The following is a 25,596-nucleotide window of genomic DNA, read 5'->3' as shown; positions in this document are numbered from 1 at the left end:
TAAAAACATTTCTGAACAATAAGAGAATAATTCTAACAAAACTGATAAAACAGACTCTAAAATGCTATTTAAGGGATTCATCTATAAGATGACGAGTTAGTATATTGATGTCTCGTGACTTGATGAGCGTTTATCGTGAAACAGAACTAATATGTTGAAAATTGTAAGTTTTTTTTGACCTACCTAATAAAACTATAAAAGTATCTCTGTTGTATAACAAACGTCCATTTTTTTCACTTCTATTTGTTGTGTTAACGTTTTTTTGTGGTATTTTAGACGAGCGCGACGTTAGTGCAGGTGACCGTATTTTTTGTAATGCAGGCATCTGTTGAAGTTGTAGAACCGTGCAACGATAAATTCATCAAGGATATGGTAGTGCACGTTTGTGGAATGGTTGGATTTAAACGCTCACTCGCTGATAATAGCAATCCTGGTTCGTTATTTGGGTTAAGTCTAGGGGGAATGTTGGGCGATGCTGAACGCGAATTCAAAGACTTGGTCAGAGACATCGCAGAAGCAGACTTGCAACTGAAAAAATCTAATAAGAATAAACCAAAAGGTATTTATCACGACGTGCCCCCTAACATTATTAACGTATGTACGTTCGGTATAGTAATCAATCTTTCACGAATAGGAAGTAGTTGTTGACTCGTGAGAACATAATATTAGGCACTTAAAAATTATTTAAGTTACGTGGTAGTTTTCTCAGCAGACCAGTAAAACGATATGTCGTTACCAATCAGTATCGACTTTTTTTTTTTTTTAAACAAAACGAATTCGATTAGTTGTTCATTTTGCGGTGCACGTGCTTAAATTAGAAAATTGGGTAGAAAGAAAATTCGTCAAAATAGGTAATAATTTACTAAGTGTTTATAGAACCGTGAAATGTGCTATATATTTTTTGAATCTTTTGTTGCATTATTTTATGTCTAAAGCAGTTCGAAATAATGTACAATATGACGACATGCCTCGCTGCAGGTACCTAGGTTCTATGTATAGTACAACCAATAGAACTAAATTAGACATTATAAGAAATTCAACACTACAGTCGACTTGACGATAATATCGTTTTACGAATAATGATAATTTAAATAATATTGGAAGTTTCAAGTTTTTATAATTAATATTTTTTATTTGCAACAAAAAATTAAATATTGTTGAAACCTGAGTTTTTGTAAAAAAATTGGTTCGTTTTTTTAGGTTCTGTGCGATGAATGTATTGGATTTTACAATAGCGAGACTGTTTTTGTTAGATATTTTTATTTTCGTGCCTTTTATATTTAGAGGCAGTAAAAGTGTTTAGATTTTCAACTTTTGGGGGTGGTTTTTGATAGTAAATTGGATCTAGTTAGTATGGTGGGGATCATAAGAATAAATTTTTCAATAATTTTCAAAGTAACTGAGAAAAAAAGTCTAAAGCATAAATGGAATTTTTATGCAAAATTAGTATTCAATAAAATCGATTAATCGATTATAATTTTTTATTTATTTTTTTGGTGTAACTCAGAATTTAATAACCGTGCGTAGATACATGAAATTTAGAAGCATTAACCAACTCTTTTACTTTTGAAATTATACATTTCAACATCGCAGTATTGTCTTCTTTATTTTGTAGAATTTTAGATAACCTTCTAAAACCCTTTGAATTCAATTTCATATTACGGGTGTTGTAGTAGGTAACCTTATCCCAGTATTTAGATTTGTTATACTTTTATCAAATTTCAACTATGTAGTACCTATTGTACAAATTAAAGTAGGTACACAATATTATGGGGTTGAAATGCAATGGTATTTTTTATTTTTTCAGATAATTTAATTAATGCTTTTAATGTTATTTTTTGTGGGATCTAAATTTACTTTAATTTTTTTTAGTGATTAATGATATAAATTGTTGCAAGTGAACATATTCGTAATTAATTGTTGTCATCATTGAAAATAGATTTTGTGTAATCAATTTGATTATTTTATTATTTATTAAAACAGTATTATTGTTCTACTAAAAATCTTGAAGTTTAATTTCGAGACAATACTGTCTTTATCAGAACACAAAGAGTCAAGGACATTATATTTCAAATTGGTACAGTCTCGGCTAAACCGTCACGTATGCTGTCTTAATCCTACTATATAACTAATATTGAGTAACTATTAATTAAAATGAATAACAAATAAAGTAGTTTGTATAAATTATATACATAAAAGTATCTTTTAGAACTCATAATGAGTCTACGATTTGTAGTTTGTACCCTATATCCTATAAGTTATAAATTTTTTATACCCTATTCATTACGAATGAAAGACAGCCTGTTTAGATAATGAGACGCAGTTTTCGACATTCGTGAATTTTGATTTTAATGAATAGCTTTATCCAAGCTTAACTAAGTATAAGGTTTTTAACTGTATTATGTTTTTCATAACTTAACTAAAATAAGGCTTATTACTCACCATATTCAAGAAATTATTGAGAAATAATTGACATTAGTTTTTCGCAAAATTCCACATTTTTAATTTTTTTTACCTGATTATTTTTAAAGTGCTGGAAATTTTTACTTTTGACCTCTCTTGAGTACCAACTAAATTAAATTTTATACCAGAAACTATTCTCAAAATTGAATATTTAAACATTTACCATAAGAACAAAATAACATAAAATAATATTACCCTGCTCGCAAGAATCGTTTTTCACATACAGAACAAGTTTAAATTAAAATTTTTTTTACACTGACCGACTATAATCGTCATTAATTTGTTATATACACAATATTTTTTTTAGTTTAGAACAACACAATATTATATTTTCTTAAATTTGTCTTAATTTTCAAATATTTATTTAGTTCAATGGCGGATTTTGGATAGAACACTAAGGAGAGTTTCTATAAGAATACTACTTACTGAGCAAAAAAAAAAAAATCAAATAAAAAAAGTAGAGAGGTACACAATATTATTTTAAAAATCTTATTAATACATATTTATAAAAAAAAAATAGTGTATCATATGTCTACACAGCACATTAATATACTCAAAATAATATTAATATTTAAACCAACATCTATAGATTGCATCTAAGGTACCTAGATATTATAGAACACTAATAGTACCGTTAGTTTTGCATATCTGTATTTTAATTTTTTGCTACAGTTTTAGTGTTCGTAATAGTTGATATTATTCCCAATGGTTTAAAAAATAAGTGAAATATCTACATTAATTGATAACTTTGACAAGTAGGTATTATGAAAAGTTAGACAGTTTGGTTGTGAAAATGGTGAGGAGAAGTTGCCTCTGAGTTCCTTAGATCTGTCGCTAATATATGTATATCCAATATTTTAATAAGTACTTAATAATACAGTACTAAATCAAAAATTAATATTTTGATGTCTTTACAAATGTCAACGCTGCAGTGATATTGTATTATTCGTTTGCATAATATTTATTAATAGTAATTTTTCTTTTTTTCTTTCAGAATCAAACGTTACTCCACTGCAGCGTACAATTAACTTATCGGGTTTCAAAGACAGATCGAGACACGTGAATAGACGTATGGTTCTAAAATTTGGAGATTAATTACTTATTAATCAATTTTTTGAAAAACAATTTCAGGTGATGATGCCGGAAAGGTCACGATTAAAAAGCGGGAAGTAATGGCAATGTTAAAAGAGTGTTGCGTCAAGAAGACGTGTACTGACAAAGATTTTTATCGTATATGCGAGAAAAAATAAACAATATAATTAATAACATTTTAACATACCTTGTTTTATTATTAAATTATGGGCAATAATTATTATCAGTAGTCAGTACGTATACATAAAAATATATAAATAATTATTTGTATTTTTTTTTTAAATATATTATATATTATATTTCATGTTCCATATAATGGAGCGAATATATAAATTGTCGTAAAATCACAGACTTGTTTTTATAATAATTTTCTAAAAATCGTTATTTATATTATATTCACCGACAATCGTATATCGTGAACTAAAATCGTGCAAACTTAACACAGGAACTAACGACTTATTATACTTATAAAATTAAAATTAAAATTAACACAGCAGGACTTTAGTCAATATTTTTTTTTTAATTCTTCGGTTTTGCGCGGTGCATTGTTACAAAGAAAAATAAAACTGTAAATGAAACGTTATACACGACATATTATGTACGCATAATGTAAAACCAAACAGTATTAAATATTTCGATGAGTTTTGACGATGGAAGTCAAAATGGAAGACGAATTGCAGGCGCGGTGTTATTCCCGAGTTTCAGTATTGCGTGGTTTTAGTAACGATGACCGATGGCATTTTGTCAAAATATGGTGTTACAGTTTTCACTCGTCCTGGCACTGGGTCCTGGACGATCACCGCCTGGAAAAACGACAAAAAAATAATTATATTAATTATTATTGAAATGAAAAGAAGACGACGACGACGAGCCACGTCTTGAAAAATGAGTTTATGGGTTAATACGGACAAATAATAATATATATTATGATTGTACTGTCGAGACATAATTAGTATAATAAGTAATAATATGTATTGATATACTGGATAAAGTAATTAATACTAATTATTATTAATTAGTGTTATACAAATTCACTTGTGCATTTAACGGTTTAGAAATGTATATGTATTGTTCATGCATAATAATATGCAGGGCGTGTCTCGAGGATTCGACATTTTATCCAATATCTACATTCGAGTTCCCCTCCCACGCATGTTTAGACGTAAATATAGGACTTAGAAAATTCATGGGGCTAGAGTTCAGTATAATAAAGCTGTTTGTATATATATATATATATATAATAAGAATTAAGAGTAACGAAATAAGAGCGATATGGGCGATGCGTCTCCCTCACTCGGCACTCTCAACGTCGCCCACCCTTCACGCAGGGTAAACTTGTACTCTCGATTTTATCACGGTACCACTGCAATGATTTTGCAGTGCTCAGTCGGTTGGTAAATTGATAATTAAATGTACTTTATACAGGTAGATTTATCGAAGACGGTTAAAACTAAAATGCACTTATGCCGTCGAGTTGTAGGAATTGTATATTTACGTCAGTTATGCAGGACTTTGTGTCGTATGCATGCGCACAGCGCACGTACCTTAAGTTGAGATTGTCAACGCAGACGTCTCGCACTTTAAAAATGCAGTCGATTCGTCCCGACACACCCTGTACATCACAATTTATATGTGTAATAAATACAATATGTAGGTACAGTCCTGTATCCCATTATAATATAATATTAATATAAATTATTATTGTGTTCATATACAAAACAAAAATACATTATACACTTCATGTACCTATAATAATAATATTATATATTCATAGAGCATCGAGCGCCGCTATTTAGCGATTCTGATTGATCACATGTTAGTTCCTGCAGGTTGGTACATTTATACGTACCTATTATCATTTTCGTTGTTATTAGATCATTAGAGAGTGGTTGAATTATATAATTATTATTATTATTATTATTATTATTATTGTCGTTTGGCTTACTTCTTTCTTTGGGACGTACGGGACCGTGTTGTATTTATTAGTCTTAATGTCGTTTTGCCTACCGAGCTCTTTAGAATTAGGTATAATACTATAAGATTTCGTTTTGACAGTCGTGTACTCAGCCTGCAGCAGACTGTTGCTTTGGCTTTGGGACAGTGTGTTACTCGTGGGGTCTTTCTGGGGTTTCACGTTTTTGTCTACCGAGGGTTTCTCTACAGACGCGGACAGTTCCAAAACACTCCGAGTATCAGACCTGTAAATCATCGTAATAAGATATATTTGTGTTTTAGAAATGAAGCTAAATGTAGTTTTACAATTGTTCATTTGTCAGACGATAATGTAATATTGTATCGTGGACACAAGACGATTATTTAGAATTCGTAGAAGTACGAAATATGAAGTGAGTTAAAAGCAAAATGTGTAAAAACTCTTGGATCGTATGTTATGTATGTAACGATTATATTTCTTTTATTATTGTGTCAATATTTCCACTCGTTCACAAAAGTGTATATTGTATAATAATAAATTTTATTATGCATTAATGTAGAGGTCTATCGACCTATCAATGAGAATAAGAATAAAAAAATAATATTATATGATAATTATGTGGTTGTTGATGAGAAATGAGAATGAGTGTAAATAAAAAGCGGACGAACTATAGTAATGTAACGTACTTAGGTAGATAATAATACCGAAATAACAACAAAAAAAAAAAAAAAAAAACAACAACAAATGAAACCATAAGATTTAATATATTATCTAATGTGACATAATATTTATATGATACATTAATATACATGAGAGTTAATGTAGTGTTTATACAATGTATGTGTGTATTTATGTATGGGTGCGTGAACGTGAACACTGAACATGAATATGAATGTATTATTATAACAATATATTTAGACGATCAAAATATGATTGTAACAATGTATTGGACAGCCAATCAGAATCCTTTTTACGCGGCTCCAGATGCTTATGAAATAATATATAGGTATTATACATTTATACTTAATGTATATACAGTTGCAGTGATTATAGCGTGTATTCGATAAAACTTACAATAAGTACCAGGTAACATAATAAACTCGTACACAATAGCATATAGTATTATTACTATGATTGTTATAAGATTTAATTATTTGCCATTTTAATGTAACTCTAGGTTTTTTAACATTGTATTATATCTTTATAAAAGCGCGTATTGTAACACAGCAAATTTTTTTGTTAAAGAGATTTTTTGTTTGCGTTTCCACACCACGTGACACGTTTGATGGTATAATTATTATTCGGAACTTATACTTAATATTATTTGTCTCGGTCGACTAATGTTGTAAAATCAGCTATCGCGCATAATAATAATTATTGTTAATTTTATCAACGATGTCCATTTATTCTACTGTTTATTTAGAAGAATAAAAAAAAAATCGCAATCGACTGATCTAGCAAGTATTTGATTTCTTTCGAACAATTTATTATTTTATGATAACATAAAAAAAGAAAAAAAATAATTATATTCATTTAAATGCATATGCATGTTTTTAACAACGGTTATGAAATATTTTAAGCCTTAGAGTTTTACTTGTATTGGCGCATCGTAATAATATCATATTTACGATGATAACAATCTAGGAAATCGAATTATAAGATAAAATTATTATAGGTATACGATTTGTAATATATTGCGACAGCGATGCGTGTTAATTCCTATTAACATACTGTAATGAGGAAGCATAGGGCAGAGTTGCAAAAACTTCCTGTCCCAACACAGCGATTAGTAATATTATTATGATACGATGTGCGTGTTTTTTACGAATTTTTTCTCTCTGATTGTGTTCGAATAATTTTCGAGACTAGCTGCACTTGGTTAAAATAAATTTCACGCTTGGGTTCTTATAATAGTATATTATAACGCGTCCATTGGCGCCACTAGAAATGAAAATGCATTGTGGCGATAAACTACCCGACACAAGTACACTATTACCTATATTATTAGAGACTCGGTTTTTTAAAGTACCTAGTAAAAAATTATTCACGACTTTTCAAATTTTACGTATAGGTACATGTGAACTTGCAGGTTGGTTTTAAATTGTATTAAGAGTCATCCAACAATGTTTACATAAGACGGCACGGTTAGGGCATGATTTTCGCGTAATACATTCTAGGTTAGTTTTGTTTTCCAAACATATTTTTTTTCTAGAAAATAATTTGTACGATTAAAATATTATCAGTTGTAAGATATTTATACATAATCTGTTCTTTTGTTTTAGCTAAATACTTATTATTTAAAAGTCATTTATTTTTAAGCAATTCGTAAACCATAGTCCATAGTTATGCCATAAGGCCATGCGGGATTTAGTAAATAACAATGTTACGTGAAGGATTCTAGTCAAATCTTTCTTTTGTAATAAATTATCACCAACCCCTCCAAGCAAAATTCTGGTTATGACACTGGTTGCAAATACCAACCCCGTTATCAGGCTGTATATTTCGGCTTTGGATGTGTTTACGTAATTAATTGGAATGACTAAGGTCGTGCAGACTTACATAGTTACAGTGAACAAGCAAATTTCAATACTTGGTATATATTATTAGACGATGGTATTAATCATGTTTAGATATTAGTTGCAGTATGATTTTTTATGATAACATTGTGAATTTTTTGTTAGATATTATACAGGCATGTAATATAAAATATTATAGCCATTCGTCCGTGCGCGAGTGGAAACGAGACACGAAAAATACAGTCGACAAGCGTGATAATATTTTATAACAATATCGTCGCGCACAGCAGGCCATGTGTATATGTCGATTTATTGATTCGTATTTCGAGATCGTGAACAAATGTAGCGTTAAGTGTATTAGTTAAGTTTACCTTCTATTTTCCCAGCAGTAGGATTTTAAGTGTTTCGGCGTGCAAGTATTTTCGCAACACTCTTCGACTATTACTCTTTTTCGACGACGGCTCGGGACAGTAACATCTGAAAAAATAAAAATAAAAAATAAAATACATATATCACGACGCTTCGCAGTTTAAAAAATGCCATATAATAATAATTTCATAATGCGATAAATAATAATTCAATAATAATTAATAATACTCGTTATTGTAACAGAACGTATTATATGTATAATGTATACATATATAATCTCTTAAACACATTATAGAGGCTATCGCAGATTATAATAATAATATAATGTCATCAAATTCAATTTTTATTATAGACTAATTGGTACTAATTGGTAGATATTAATAAAATATGATTAACTTTTACTCTAATTTTCAGCCACGTCGACGATTTCGTTTGAAATCGCATGAATCCCCTGATCGTTAGGTGTTAATTGTTTTCAGCAAGTACTGCCGATTATCAAATTAAAATAAATAATTTTCTTGTGAGAATGTAATAAAATTGGGAACATTTTGGTAAACCGCATACCAATGTGCAGTTCTAGAATATTTTTTGGCGTAGAATCAGCAGTGGCCGGAGTACTTTAAAATATGTGAAACGTATTGAAATTTGTAAGGGATATTAAAATGTTGTCAATTTAGAAATATTCACACCGGTTCTTTTATATTAAAAAACCATATATTTCATAAATTTATAGGAAAAATAATTTGACATAGCTGGACATATTATTTGTGAACTGAAAAAATAGTATGATAATATTTATCAATGACAATTTTGACCATTGCACATCATTATACGGCTTATTACTTAATACATAAATAATCACTCATTGTGATACGATTATCGATGATTTATAATATTATGTTTAGATAAAATTATATCAATATTATAATGACCGAGAAATTAAAATTGTTCGGGAATTATCTCTGTGCAGAGATGTAAAATTTCATGTTTTCACAGACGTGTTGAAACTTTTTAGAAACTTTTCAAAAAATTGAAATTTTTAATTTAACACTTTTATACACCTATAATTTGTTTAAAAATTATTTAAGTCTATAACCAACTTAAATATATAATTAACAGCAGATACCAGTGGTACCATAATACCTACTACAATTACAATCATATATATTAAAATTATTGTTCTATTATCTATTTATTGGTGTATACTGTATACGTACGATTATGAAATTAAATTTTTGATATTGAAAAGTTTCAATACTTTTAATTTCAATAGCCTTGAAACTTTTCAAATTTCATGAAAAGTTCCACTTGAAAATTTCAGAAACTTTTCAGCCTCACATCTCTGTCTCTGTGGCTTTGCAAAGGTAATCATATCATGTTCAAAATCGTTTTCACGTATTCATAATTCGGTAGCAAATACCGAAATGAATGTAGCAATTAAAATATATGATATATTTTATGTTTCAAGTATAATTTTGGGTCATAAATGATCGTAGTAGATTGTATTTCAATATAGGCGAGTGAATAATATTTACGAATTTATACGACAATTGGCGTTAATAAATTGTGGTAAAATGATTAATAATGATATTAATTGCATAATACTTTTTAAGAGTGTATCTCTAATGGATAATTGATAGAAAGAAAATATTCTTGTAGGAATTTATAATGGCGTGCTATATTTGTAATGAAAAAAGTGTACGTGTCGCCGTTTTTTAATAGTAGCGTTTAAATTCGATACTTTAAACAGGCTTTTCTTAAATGCTTTTATACTTTTTTCCCTTAATCTTATTCCATATTAATATAAAAAAGGTCCGTTTTAAATTTAAAAGAAAATATTTATACGTTTCTACAATAAAACTGAATAAAATTGGAATGTTCTGTGTTTTCAAAAAAATTAATTTAACTTTTGTTTATGTTTGGATACTAATATGGTCGATTAAATAGTTTCGATTGAGATTTTTAAAACTAAATCGTTTTTGTCCTAAATAACCGTTACCAAGTTCATATAATCAATCGTTTTTATCAATAATAGACGATTTGTTAACCACTTACCTATTTTATATGACATTAAATTAACTTAAACTATAAATTACTTACGACCAAAGCATTTGACAGTCAAAAAAAAGTTTGAAATACAGTGGTTTACATTAATTTAATCTCTGTTCTATTTCGAAGAAAAAATATTAATTTTACGATTCCTGTATATAGAATTATTATATTATTATGTATTCGGACTTACCATCACTCGCCGGATGAAAATTGTATCCATTGCTGCAGATCAACGCCAATACGTTGGCGAGTTGCGATCCACAGAAATGCCTCGGCGTGTCCCACGAAAAATTTATGACGGGTGAGCTGCTAACGTGGCTGGCCAGCAACATAACTATCACCAATACTACAGCTGAATTCATTGCAAATCACACCTGAAACACATAATAGTACACATGTTATTAATATTAAATTAGATTACATTCTGTTCTAACTTCACATCCTATTCGCGTATATTGCGCTCTGTTCAAGAATTTTGGAAACTAATATATATTTATACACAAAAAGTTGCGGATATAAAACAGTTTCAAAAATTTTTATCATCTCTTATAGGTTAGGTAAAAATAAACATCACATTATTATACTTATTGGATACGTAAAATTTGTATATCATGGTGTTAAATTTATGATTCTCGTTGTATTTTTGTCAAGTTATTGGAGGAATTGCAGTAGAACGGATTTGTCGGCCAAATCGTATGCACTCTGTAGGTAGATCCATTTAAAATAGTTCTGCTGAGATTTGAAAAAAAATCGTCGATGTATGACCATGTAATGTTATAATATGATAAAAAAATAAATAATTTTATTCGTAGATTGGCGTAGGTGTATAAATTCAATATAATATAATAATAAAACTGTAATAATAATTCATAATATACCTAGTACCATGTATTTTTGCAAAAACGTCGTACTTGTGAAATGGAACAGTAACGGCAATTGTGGGTGAGCGCCTTTATATAGGTGTTGTGAATTCGTGTTCCCGCTACATAGACAAACTAGATTATAATTCTATGGTTCCCGCGGAGTAGGAATAATTAATGTTTAATATAGTCAGTACGAATGGATAGTGGTTAATTATAAATATAAACAATTTATACAGAAATTTATACGCAAGATTTTAGTACAATGTATCAATAATATTAGTGTAGTGCCTATATGTGGGCTATTTCATCAATTTATAAAAACAATAATAAAAGTATGTGTGTGACAACGTTAAAGTCCATTTCGGGCACGTCTCGGCTACAGCTTATATTATAACACATTATGACAAATAATCACACATTAAGTGTTGTTTTGTCTAGAACGTACATTCAGAAAAATCCACACATCGACATAACCTAATCTAACTGTCTTAACGTAATCTATCCTCCACGTGAATAATTATGAACGCTAACTTTCTGAAAGTTGCGTTCATTGATATAATTTGATGTTAGCTTTTGTAGGGGTGAGGAGATATATCACGAAATTTGTCTTTAAGTCTTAAGGATTGTGATTATTTATAGAATAGCTGATTACGAAATATAGGTTAATACTAAATTATGTTTATTGCTAAGTTTAAATTTGTCATATAATTAAATAAGTAAAAGGAAAGGAATTCTACTTTCTTCATTATTTTATAATAATTATGCCCTTTCTAATTTATTATACTATATAACGATGATAATGAATACATGTTGTACTCATTAGGCCTGTGCACAGGGTTTCATAATTGGTGGGGAGGGGGTTGAAAAAAATGTTTTAAATAAATACATCAATAATTAGTAAACAATATTACATATTTATATTTATTACTAATTTTGAAAGTATAATTAAAGTGGTTATACTCTATTAAAACACTATAATAGTAGTGTACCATTTATGTTATGCTTTATTATAAACAAGATTATAAAATATTAAATATAATCGATTAAAAATGAAAAACACCAATTATATATTTTTGGTAATATGGGGGTTGAACTCCTCTCACTTGTGCACGGATCAGGTACTTGAAGTATTATAATACGTTTACGATTGATATTCGAATGAGCTTTTTTTTAAATGTGTCTCACTATTGTAGATTATAATTTATGACAGAATAACACCACAACTCATTTTTTTTAACAACGAAAACATTTTACACAATTATGCATTTTTAAAGAATCTTTAGTCGATAGTGTTTGTCATGATATAATATAAACTATTAAATTCATAATTATTATATGCTTAACATTTGTGTTTACAAGTTACAAGTCTAAATCAAATACAACTGATCCACGTTTAAGTAAAATTTAGAGAGAACATATAAATACAAATACATTATTATACTTTCTGGAAATAGTGATTTATCTCAAGTTGAATTATTAGGCAGAGAGAAATGTAATAAAATGACACATTCAGATACCACAGCCTTTCACTTCAAGCCATGAAAATAATATATACTACTTATTTTTTTTGTTTTTTACTCGTTGGTAAAAATTAACATTAAATTTGAATAATGAAAAATGTTAAGTATTTAAAAGTTTTAAGCCATGGAAGATGTTAAATTAGTTTTTTCATAATAGATATTACATCAATAATTGACATTATTATTATTATATTATTATACAGTGATATTTAGCTGCAATTATTTGTAATATAGATAAAGACAAACATCTCTATTTTTAATTTAATAATCACAGTTTTTTTGAGAATAAATATTTACACAATTTTGTTTTCATTACTTTATGTTCGAGTATTTTTATTTTAACAGATGCCTACGTCATATTCATCATACATCGTTATATCAAGTTTAATATTTATTTTAAGTTGACATTTTTAATATTTTTATATTTTATAGGAATATTATTGTATATTAGTACATGGATTTTGAATTTGATTTGCAGTTAATGTTGTTCACTTAAAAATTGTATACGATTTGGTAATTTATTTATTGATTTACTGAATTAATATATTCAACCGTGTGATCTGAATAAAATTCCATGACGATAAAAATAAGTATTTTGAATTTAATTTGACTACTATGATAACATTAATTGTTTAAAAAAAAATCTTATATTAAAAATATTTTATTATTATTGTTTTCATAGTTACAGTGTATTATGTTAATATTTCGTAGTTATTTTTTTTTTCTATACCTATCGGCAAGATAAATGGTTGGTTCGTCCTATTGGTATAAGACATATTGTTTCTAATTATTTTTGAGTTGTTGGAGTAATCATTTAATTATTTTTATTTCTAGGGTTATATTCTAAGAATCAGTCAAATAAAATATAATTAACGTTTTATCTTCTAGAAAATTAAAATAATTTCAAAGTTATTAAATTATAAGTGTATGTTTATGAACTATACTATTACAGGTAGTATTGTTATATAGATTGTATATTTATATGAGTACAAAACTAAAAATTAATTTGAAGATAAATACCATTATAAATTATAAAATATTCATTGCTTTTTTTTCGTGTTTATATAAACCTCTGAATTTTTTATTTAAGGCTTGTATTTTTATTTGTGGCGGAAACCTACTGCCCTCATTATTCCGACGTTCTTAAATGTTTTTGAACTTAATACTAGAAATAATAGAAAGATCACAACAAAAATATTTTATTCTTGCCTGTAAAATTGTAAAATAGTAAATTTTACAATCGGAAAATTCACACTGTGCTGAAAGTTGATATAATTAATTTTTAATAATATTATAAACAAGTAAGCTGTTCTGTATCTTTAGTGCACAAAAATGAAGGAATATATGTCGTGTAATTGTGTAAATGTGTTAAAGTCTAATTCACACTGCATTAATTATTGCTGATATGTTAGTAATAGAAATTTTTAAAAATTTGACACTTGATTTATTATAAAAACATGGGATTTTTTGAACAAAACAGTACCAATGATGTAAATATATTTTGTACATAAGTTTTCCGTATCGTGAGAAGGATAACAGACGCTGGTATCTTTTTAATTACAACATACATATATAGTGAATTAAATATGAAATAGGAAATATTTTCAAGATCGGCTCAAGCCTCCAGAGTTATTTTTTAAACGGTTATCAATCTATATTCTTCCCTCAATTTTCGAAGGGCTTCTAGGCGTTGGGGACTTAACTGTTTGAGCTTGTGAAGTATTCAAATCGTATTATAATAAATTAAATAATAAAATACGTGTTACATAATAACGATTCGTATATTTATAATAGTTATATTGACATAGATGATATAAAATCGATCTTTGCTCCTAGATACTACACAATACGCGGTCGCAAGAGTTGATGACATAGTATTAATAATAATAATGCTGTTTCTTGAACAACTGTTTCTATTAACATCAACGACAAACACAAATATTATATCATATTTTATTAATATGCCGTATTTTTATATGTGTTTCAAATGTTTGACTTGTGGAAAACAGTAAATTATTATATAACGCTGATTATGTATGTGTGTGAAACAATTGATTTTCCTTGAAGAAAATTTAACAATACAGTATTATACAACATAATATAATCAACGTTGATCAGATAATATTAATTGTATATAAATAACACGAATATTATTTATTTTTGTTATTAATTTTTTACCTCACAATCAAGGTCATCCGAACATTATTATAAAATTGGTTATGGCTTTCGAAAGTAAAGTCATGTATGTCAAAAGTTAAACCACTCAAAGTACGGATTTGTGGATCATAACTGGTATTATTGTTGGCTTACAGGTAGAAATTATTGTTGTTCAGTTCGTTCTTTCGACCCGTGTCTCGAATGCATCGAAGATGGGATTGGATCGAACGAAAATTGATAGATGTATAATATAGATGAAATATCATACTATTATTATATTTGAATATTTATGTTTTTTGGGAGGTTCGAAGACTTAACGATATTTATATGTTTGAATTTGAGTCAAATGTGCCTTATGGCTGAGGGAGCAAGTCGGTTCATCTGAAATTAGAGCAAGATATTTAGGTAAGATAATTTGTTTTGTTATATTTATTTATTGTTATTCAAATGCCTTTCCAACCAAATAAATAATTTTTCGTTACCTTTTCTGAATAATGATGACTTTTGATTATTATCGTTCTCTCATTTAAAACTGTTAGACGGTATAAATATATATATATATATATATATATTTATGTAGTATCAAAACGTCTTCAAAAAACCGGCTTATTCCGACAAGATAATGTATTAATTCTTAACCGTCGTCTATAGTCTATATTATATTGTATAACAATAAAATAAAATAAAATATAATACATATACGAATGAACCGAAATTCCGTTTCGTGCCAATGGCAATGGCCAGTTCAAGGGCGCTTTGGTTTCAATAAAAATTCGTTTATACGGAGCATTATTTTTATTGTACATCGTTTATATATAGTAGATGTGCATATAAATGTATAATGGAATTGTGCGAGGTGCCCATTACCATTTGATAAATGAGGATTAATGATTTTTAAATTGCGTTATGCGTAAAGGTGTACCTATATGCTATCACATAGAAAATATTATTTAATAATAACGTACAGCTGCACCGCGGTAAGGTCGCCGAAAAGACGTCGACTCGTGCCAGAAGGGCGTCAGTCGGTCTAGTGCACAAAATAATAAAAAGCATAAGACAACGATGGCAATAATCATATGATTATAATAATATTTTGTTTGTTGTTTTCGCTAAGTTTTTTGAACCGACAGGGCGCTCTGCGTTGGCTACTCCGTCACACACCGTGATTCTATACCTAATTATAAAACCGTAGAGTGGGCATTTATATTAATAACCGAGTTATAAAATGCTACTGCAAGATTTTAATTTTTAAAGCGTTGGCTTAAAACTAAAGACTCAAAATCAATTTTTCTAAAAACTATTTATTTCGAGTTGTGTTTGACATAAAAATTAATCATTTTGTTAAATATAATGTTTCAATATTTGAAATTCATATTATATATTCTGCCAGTCAGTCAAAATATTAGTTCAATTGCTCCCTACAGGATTTTTAAAATACAATAGATACAATAGATACAATTTTATACGGGATTACCAAATTGAGTTTATAAATTTGTTTCGTCCTCAGTTAAGGAATGTAAACCAGAAAATATCGCAATTTGCATACATTCAAACGTCCCGTGTGATACGTGTGCGGCGCTCTTATTTATCAACGTCCCGTTTATAAATAAAATAATAATTATCAACCGGTTGTGTCGGAGGTTATAATATTTTCAAGATATATATTTAGAGGCTAATAATTTTATAAATATTAATTTTTCGAGTATGATAAGTTCGATAAAATGAGCTGTAAAATTCGGTAATCGGACTTTCGAAAGGTCATTCAGCTGATAATGTTATATCTGTACCTACTAAATGTGCATATTATACGGTTTCAAGTTTGTCCTCAATTTAGTTCGAAATCGCATAAAACCACTGCCTTTGTACAATGACTGTGCACTATCGTTTGGCGGTTGATAGTGATATTAATTATTTTTAACTCTCGTCTGTTATTGCTTTTTGTCATAAATCAACATTGACAGAACGTAATATAAAATATTTTCATATTAATTTATAATTATAACATTTTGCGTGGGATGATAAAAAAGAATTTCTTTTCAACATCCGAAGTATATACTTTAGATTAACGATTGTCATTGTCTACATAATAAGTAATAATAATATGATATGATCGATCGAACGTTTAATAAAGGATGACGTAAATTATAATATTATTAGTATTTAGCTAGGTAACTAACGTTTCTGTACGTATTTAGACGAGCAAAGGTGAATGTATGCACGTATTTCAGTTATTGTCGCGTTTGGCCGACACCTGAGCAATGAACGCCAGCGCATCGTCTATAATATGATCGAAGTTGTGAAAATTCACCGAAAAATCATAATGAAGAGTATATCAAGATAATGTACCGAAAGCAGAGATCACCAATTAATATTTTTGGAGAGCCACTTCAAGAATATACAAAGTTTTAGGAGCCATAAAAATTTAATGTGAATGTAATTTAAAAAAAGTAAATGCAAAATTAAAATATAAAATGAAAATTTCGTTTGATTTACCACAAAATTTTTTTTGTCAAATTAAGTTTCTTAATGGGCCAACATTTGGTGACTCCTGATCAATGGTCAACATGTTGTAGACTAGTTAAAGTCGAACATGAATTTATAAATATTCTGCACACGCGACGATCTTATAGTATTAAATAACGTCCGATTGAAACACTGTAAACTGTAAACTGTTGTAAATTGGAATACTATTACACCAAACTTTTTTCGTATATGACTAAGTAATTTTTATGCTTATGCAAGTACAATGTATACTATTGAAACCTTCATCACGGTACAATATAAAAATAAAACACTCTAGTGGCGAAAAACACAAATATCATTAACATTTTTAACGATTTATGTGGCGGTAATAATATGAATATTATTATCTATAAAATATAACGATTTATATAAATTTATTATTTATTTAACGAGTTACTAATATAGTCAATGCCAGTTTGGAATTCAAGGGGGACTAAGTTTTGCTTAGGCACAAAAAATGTATTTTTCCATCCTTTTGTCGAGGTTTTATTTTTGTTATATATTTTAAAACATTTATTATATTATTTACTGTTAATCATTGCCATAAATTATTATTTCTAATATTTACCTACATATCAAAAATAATTAATCAAGTTTAAAGGAAAAGAAAGAAGGTATATTACTTAAAATAATATAGCATTTGACAAAATTTATATGTTATATATGATAAAACATCCGAATAATCTGTTTTTCGATTATGGGAAAAAAACAGTTTGGCAAAAATAAATTCAAAAAAAGTTTCGTAAGTTTATAATATAATTAATTTCCTTAAAACTTTATTAAATATTTATATTGTAGAATGGTTGTTGAAATTTTAAATTTGACATGTGTTATCGTAGTTGGGTCAAAATTCCAACGATGGAGTTAAACGAATTGTAAAACTGTTGTTTGTGTTTAAAATTCTTCAAAATTGTTCAGTTTGAGTAAAAATAGTTTTTATTTCATAGTCTTATTTAAAATTATCGTGATATTCAGTAGTATTGTCATGATTATATTTTAAATTTTATTCGACCTGAATTGTATTAAATAAAATTTTGGTTTACACGTTACTTGATTGACATAATGTAGTATAGAGAATAAAAATATTATGTTAATATGACAATATTATTGTATATTATTTAGGTGACGATGACCTCGCGAAATAATAAAATAATAAAAAAATTTTTGACAACGTCATGCCTGTAGTCTATTTTTAACTGTATGACATAATATACACAATATTATACTAAAGGAATTTATATATTAAGAAGGATATATTAGTTATATATTATGCCCAATGGTTTATAATATAGTTCGATGACAGAAATAAAAATAAAATATAACAATAATATTTTATTACAAAATAAAAAAATAAGGACTAAGAACTACAGATTGGGTATCAATTGAAATCATAATTTAAATGTATTATACGATTATGTAATCGTGACTCAAGCCGCTCGATGATTGGTCTATTCGTTTGGTAAACGTTTTTCAATAACATAATATGTATATCAGGTACTTCGTGGCATTTACACTTCATAAAATACGCACACGAGCGCGATATTTTCACTATAATCGTGTAAAATAATAAAGCCTTTATTTTTCCGGTGATAAGGCGAAAAGAAAAAGAATAACTCTACTCTCATAATTGTTATCGTTTAGCGGTCAATATAATATTGTACAGTACCGATGTGAACCTTGTGTCGCGGGGTCAAAGACGAGGAACCGCACAATTTAACGAAAAAAACATTTTAATTATAAATTATTAAAAACGTGAGATAATGGTTTTGATTTAAGATTTAATATTATATAGAGAGGTAGATAGCAGGTACCTACTACAAAATCATCATCTGTAGCAGTAAGGAAACCTTCGCAAGCATATTATTGTAATAACGCGTTCAAGACGAAACACGTGTCGCCGATCTTAACACCAGAAACAGTAAAAAACGTGTAAGCAAAAATTATTATTGAATTATACTAAATATTATACTTTGTATTTTATCAAATCACATTAAAATGTTTTAATAGCTTGATAATTTTTACAACTGTATACCTAAAATCGTCGTTATTGTATAGTTTGTTAATTATAATAATTACCATAAATTCTATTCATGTACGTCTTTAACGGTTAATAATATTGTATAATATATAGGCATTGAAGTCGTAGTGTAGACACCTATACCTACGTAAGGTTTTACACGTGTACGTAAAATTTGATCTGGTTTTTGATTATAATTTATTACTGATTAGGGCTGCTAAAATTTTGAGGATAAAACCGTTTTCCATAGTGTACATAACAGAAAAATGCACATCTACAAGTGGGTATTAAATCGAACTTGGTTAAAATGTAAGTCATTTTAAATGTACCTAAATTGGATATTTAACAACCAAATGAATAAAATTATCATTAGCCGTATGGTGTACATATAAATAGTCTCCTTTCAAATATTATTTTTTTTGTGTTACATATTAATATTTTATAATTATGATCTTTAGCCTTTAGATATAAAAAAAAAAATAACTTAAGTTAGATATTATTTGTTATTATTTTATTTTAAGTATTATATAGCTTTGTATATAAGTCAATATTTTATCATGATTTTATAGCAAATGTATTAAAAGATATGTTTTAGAATTATGCGTTTACCAATGTCTCGATCGTCTTTTTATCTCCATGTATAGATAGGTAAAAGGTATCTATACTATATAACAAAGTAGCTAAAATTGTATACCAAGTTACCTTATAATTGTCGCATTAATAATAATCGCACTTCCTACAGCCAATGACGACGAAAATACTCTTTACATAATCTTAGGACTACTGTAAAAATGTAAATCAATCTTTGATCACCAATTTATAATAACTAGTATACAATGTGATAGAGTATTGCGTAGTCTGTCATCTTACAAAGAATATCAATAAAAAATTTTTTCATTATTTCAGAAATTCGCCGATTAAGTATAGATAATTTATTAAAAACAAACATTGATTTTTAAATTATAGATACCCGCGTTATTGTATTTTATTTCCAGAAATTGTTTTTTTGATAAGGTACATAATTTATCTTCATGTACCTTTCTTAATAGTAGTGTTTACAGAAAGCTGATGGCTTAAATATAGTGAATAAGATATAATTTAAATGCAATAGCGATTGAGAAATAGTTGTGAATAACATCGTTTGCAATTAAAAATTTGAAAACAATATGAACAAATTACTTACTGCGAAACGAAAATACATTTAAATGTTATTTGTGAGTTGCAAATAATACTCGTAGAATGTTTAAACTTTTCTAATAACAGTTAATACCATCGTATTTATTGTTTTCATTATTTTATGATTAAAAGTCTTGGTAAATCTTGGTATATAATAAATTAAATAAATAGATAAAGACGATTAAATTTATAATATTATTGTTTGATTTAATATAAAAATTATATTTGCATCCGTATACACACAACTATACAAAAATTGCAATACTACATGTTTTATACCTAATATTCATTTTAATATAAATTATAGGTAATCTACAATAGTTTAATCCAACTAATAATGGATGATTGTTTATAAAAATTGTTATATTCGGATAGGACTTTTAATTTCATTAAATTTTTGCAATAAAATAAAATTTTTTTTTATCTATTTCTAAACTCCTCAAGTGGATTTTTTTTAGGGGTAAAATTGAAACGGTGAACTTATAATAGTTCAGTTATACAAATAAAAGCATTTATTCATATATATTTAGAAAATTATTAAAGCGAGTTTAATATGACTGAAGTCTGAAATTAATAGACGAATATTGTTTTATAGAAATCGTAATATTAAGTAATAATATTATTATGTATACAATGAAAATAATATAGCCGTTCAAATTATCATATTGTCTGTCGTTTATTTTCACGAGGTTTAGAAATCGCAATTAATACAATTGTAACTATCTCGATTTTTTGAACATTTTAACATAGCAATAGTAATGACGACTGATTTCATGACTATTTTGTCAACTTATTATACGTGAGTATCGTTAAATTTTACACGAAAAATGTACAAAAACTTTGCTAACCTCTGCGTTTATGAGTATATACTCCAATTTGTAATGTTACGATTATGACAAAAAATGTATTCGTAAATATATTATATTTCAAGCTAAAAAAATATTTTATTATTTTTAAGTACTCAATTTATTATTTAACAAATTACATGATTATCGTATGTGTCTGGCATAATATAACAATTTGATTTACGTATCAAATTACATAAAATAATGTCATGGGAATAAATAGAAATAAACACTTCGAGTGATTGCGATCGTTGATAAACGATTAAAAAATATAAAACTCTCAAGATAATATTACAAAAAATTGACTTTATAATATTTTATAAGTTATTTCAGGATTTTTTAATAGCAAAGTTGCAAGCCAGACATTTTAACTGAGGAATTTTATTGATGATAATTTGTAATATTATAATATTATATTGTTTTTTTATTGAAGAGTGAAGACGATTTATAAATAGTTGACCTGGATTAACTCTTAATGAATTAAAAATATAGTGTCTTTGAACTTCGTTTCGTTATTCTACCCACCATGTAAGAAAGAAAATAGTTAAAATCATTATATTTGTCACATTGTAATGTTGAAAACATTAAAAAAAAAAAATTGATAAAATAACTAAAATGTTTTTAATACTAAATATATAAATGATTATATACTTTTTTTTTTATTTATTATTATTTAAAATGTTTCAGTACAATAGGTGCTATTAAAAATACAATAAGTTATAATTACAATTCAAAATTAATTTTTTTTTTTAATTTTTACATTTAAAGTACTGGTAAAAATAATATATACATTTTAAATATGTTAGTTACACGAGTGATCATTGAAGTGTATTGCTATATAAATGATATATAGTACAGAATCAATTTTTGAAAATAATCGTATCCTAAATTTAGAACGAGTAATATTCTGATAATAATAATAATACAAATGAATGCATAATTAAAGAATGTATGATAAATTCTTTAACTTAACAGATCTTAGAAATTGTAGTGCTTATTTCACAGATAGTCGTGCGAGTAAATATTTCGAGAGTGAGTGACGTTTTTACGTACGATAAAGATTTTGATTATTTTATTTTATTTGGTAGATTTAAAACAAGACGATCAAAGTTCATGCCAAAATTATGGTTTTGTATTATTTTATTATCTCTAGATTCGTAAAAATGTTAACATTCATTAAATTTATCCGTTTAAAAAGTAAAACGACTATACTGTTCGTTCTTGATGTGTAAAAGCATAAGTTATATAAGCTTAATAGTTTAATACTTTAAGTTAAATTTAGTTATTTTTTATAAGTTTTTATTGTATGCATACAATATTTAGTATAAGTATTTAACCACTAATGTTAAAAGTTTTATTTTAAATTAATTTTTATTTGGTAATTATAAAAATTAAATATGAACACTTATTAATTACATAGATACTGTATGAACTTAACACAGATTACATAACTTCATGTTAAATTTAAAAATTAAATTCAACCAAAAATCAAATTTTCGATAAAAAAATTACACAATTGTCATTGTGACAAAATAAAAAACAATTGTTCAAATGATAATATCATAAATAATTTATTGACTTACACAAAGATCTAAAGATATGATACACCATGATTTTAAGTGGTTTGATGGTCAAAAGATAATTTATGCGCGTAGATTGCGCGCAGCGTGTCTATAATTTGTTGACTGAAGAGCAAGCCAATAAAGCTTATTACATGCAGAAATAAGAAAGACGAAGGCCATAAAATATATCTCATATTATTATATTTTCAAGTCATTACAGTTAGTATTTTGGTAAATAGTGATACGCGTAAAATATTTGTATTAAACTAGAGAATATCTAGATCAAAGTCTTAATAAAATTGTTTTCTACAATTAATTTTAGATTCTGAGTTATAGAATAATGAATATACGGGTTATACCATGATATTATGTATCAAACTTTTTTGAGTTGTTAAAATGATTTAGCCTACAACTATGATCATGGTTTCTGGTATAAAATTAGATCTAGTATTTTGTGGTAAAATAATTCCCAGTATATTATGTACGATTTGATGAGGAATAATAATAATAAAAAAAATACTACAGATAATGGTAAAATTTTAAGGAAAACTAGATTTTTTTTTTATTTAATTTATAATTAAAAAATAAATAACCGATTTCAATAACATATACGAAACTTCAAAGTTTTTCAAAATATTTATTCGGACAATATAGATCTATAATATAAATGTTTAAATTTTTTTTTCGATTTATGTTGATTATATTCTTTTTTTTTTGTCAAAAGTTTAAAAAATTGTAATTAAGTGTTATAATAATAATTGTTCACATACTAATTAAAAAAATAACAAAAATACCATCACTATTTTTATTTAAAAATAAATTATTTTTAGTAATATTAATAAATTATGAAATAGGTACTAATAATTAGAAATAGATGCCGATACTTTCTGATCAGAATCATTTTTCATTTGCAATGATTATTATTGGATTCAAATTCAATACACCCATTATATTAACCTGCTCAATGATGAGATATACTTTAAATTTACAATACATAGCAGATTAAATTCTCCGGTTTCTTTTCATTTAAATTTATAGATTTGCCGAAACTTCAATTTTTTTCTATGAAAAAAAGAAAGTTAATATGATAAAATAATAAATATATCATTGCAATGTACAATCCGGTAAATAATACGATTTATTTATTTTTACATCTATCAATTAAATCGTCACGGTTACTCGGAAAAATGTCGTCAGTTAACTTTAATAAATTAGTAAAGAATCACCGAATTTTCTGTAAAAATAAAACCCTTAACTGTATCTTAATATTTAACAGCTTGATTAACATTAGGAAAAAAAATTAATTTAAGTAATTCTAAAAATTCTAAAAATATAACAGACTGAGACTTTCAAAAATTTGAAATTCACGACAAAAATGTATGTCATCCGAATCATAGACTTACAAATTATATAATATTAAAAATTTTTATCGAAATCCATAAGAAAAAAAAAAAAAATAAATATTATCTATTCTGTATAAAAGTCACGAGATCTGTCGGCGTTTGAATACCTACTCATATAATAGGTACAACATTTGATCGTAATATCGATCGGATAAAGTTAAATGCGCGACCTGTCGATCGAATAAAACTTTAACAATAATAAAATAATAATAATAATAATTTTACATAGATTTTGAATTATTGCCGTTGTTATTTATTTATTTATTTTTTTTATTACCTGTAATTCGTGGGTAATTATTCTAGCCGAGATCTAGAATTGCCGAGGTGTCGGACAACGCGGTCGGTCTGAGTAGATGTACTCCGGTCTTGAGCCATTAACTAACTGACTGGCTGCTTCACATGACCGGCGTTGTCGGCTTTCCGTCTGCTCTCCGTATCACCCTCTATTTATCCCATTATTATAATATTATTATCATCATCACCATCGCAGGCTGGCGGCGTGTATGTGTTTGAGTATGTGTATGTGTGTGTGTGTGTGTGTGTGTGTGTGTGCGCGCGTTCGCGTATTCACGTATTTGCACCGTAGCTGTGTGAGTGAGTGTGCTATTATTAGAACGACTTACTGTTTAATATTATTATGCTCTCGAGAACGACTACGAACGTTATGCGATTATAATAATCATCACTATTATAGGTGTAAATTTTAATAATGTAATAAGCCGGGTCGCACGAACGATCACTTAACATTTGATATGAATTCAGTGCTGAGCTAACGGTCTCTCAAACACGATTTAATGTCCCGCAACCATTGGTTCATTTGATTTTTAGCAAACCATTACAAATTGAACATATCTTTACGCAACTCGAAATTATAATACAATTGATGTCATTATACTTTTTACGAGATTATTAATTCATGCTATTTTTTTCTCTTCGCATTAGCTCTTTCCAATTCGATTAGTTAAAAATTTTAAAAGTCGATTTTAAAAGTTGACTTCCTAGGTCACCTGCACTCGCTTCCACTATTATGACAACGGCGTGCGACAATGAGCCATTCCAAAAAAGTTAAAAAGTTTAGAACGAATTATTATTTACGCGGTTAAGA

The 25,596-nt window shown here is 27.4% G+C and overlaps 2 protein-coding genes across 2 annotated transcripts; one reads left to right on the top strand and one right to left on the bottom strand.

The window, feature by feature from the left end:
* The first annotated feature begins 41 nt into the window (after positions 1-41).
* Positions 42-3,737, top strand: LOC112599129. The gene is made up of 4 exons (XM_025345931.1): positions 42-163; positions 277-559; positions 3,458-3,532; positions 3,595-3,737. Exons 1-4 carry the CDS (start codon positions 152-154, stop codon positions 3,711-3,713), a joined length of 489 nt encoding a protein of 162 aa, XP_025201716.1. The 5' UTR covers positions 42-151; the 3' UTR covers positions 3,714-3,737.
* Positions 3,738-3,922: 185 nt separating this feature from the next.
* Positions 3,923-24,890, bottom strand: LOC112598632. Its single transcript, XM_025345157.1, has 5 exons — positions 24,769-24,890; positions 10,616-10,799; positions 8,376-8,481; positions 5,501-5,753; positions 3,923-4,358 (listed from the first exon to the last, which is right to left on the bottom strand). Exons 2-5 carry the CDS (start codon positions 10,785-10,787, stop codon positions 4,257-4,259), a joined length of 633 nt encoding a protein of 210 aa, XP_025200942.1. The 5' UTR covers positions 10,788-10,799; positions 24,769-24,890; the 3' UTR covers positions 3,923-4,256.
* Between the last annotated feature and the right edge of the window lie 706 nt (positions 24,891-25,596).

This window comes from Melanaphis sacchari, unplaced genomic scaffold (genome assembly GCF_002803265.2).
Source record: "Melanaphis sacchari strain LSU unplaced genomic scaffold, SCAv2.0 Contig0_pilon_pilon, whole genome shotgun sequence".
Lineage (NCBI taxonomy): Eukaryota > Metazoa > Arthropoda > Insecta > Hemiptera > Aphididae > Melanaphis > Melanaphis sacchari.
Note: the sequence above shows the minus strand (reverse complement) of the source record. Positions and strands in the feature narration are given on the sequence as shown.

Coding starts and splice junctions, on each gene's coding strand:
- LOC112599129 (XM_025345931.1), top strand. Junction 560..3,457: donor TAATAAGAATAAACCAAAAG/GTATTTATCACG, acceptor TTTTTCTTTCAG/AATCAAACGTTACTCCACTG. Junction 3,533..3,594: donor ATCGAGACACGTGAATAGAC/GTATGGTTCTAA, acceptor AAACAATTTCAG/GTGATGATGCCGGAAAGGTC.
- LOC112598632 (XM_025345157.1), bottom strand. CDS start 10,787: ATGAATTCAGCTGTAGTATTGGTGATAGTTATGTTGCTGGCCAGCCAC. Junction 8,482..10,615: donor TTTTCATCCGGCGAGTGATG/GTAAGTCCGAAT, acceptor TTATTTTTTCAG/ATGTTACTGTCCCGAGCCGT. Junction 4,359..5,500: donor CGTACGTCCCAAAGAAAGAA/GTAAGCCAAACG, acceptor TCGTTTTTCCAG/GCGGTGATCGTCCAGGACCC.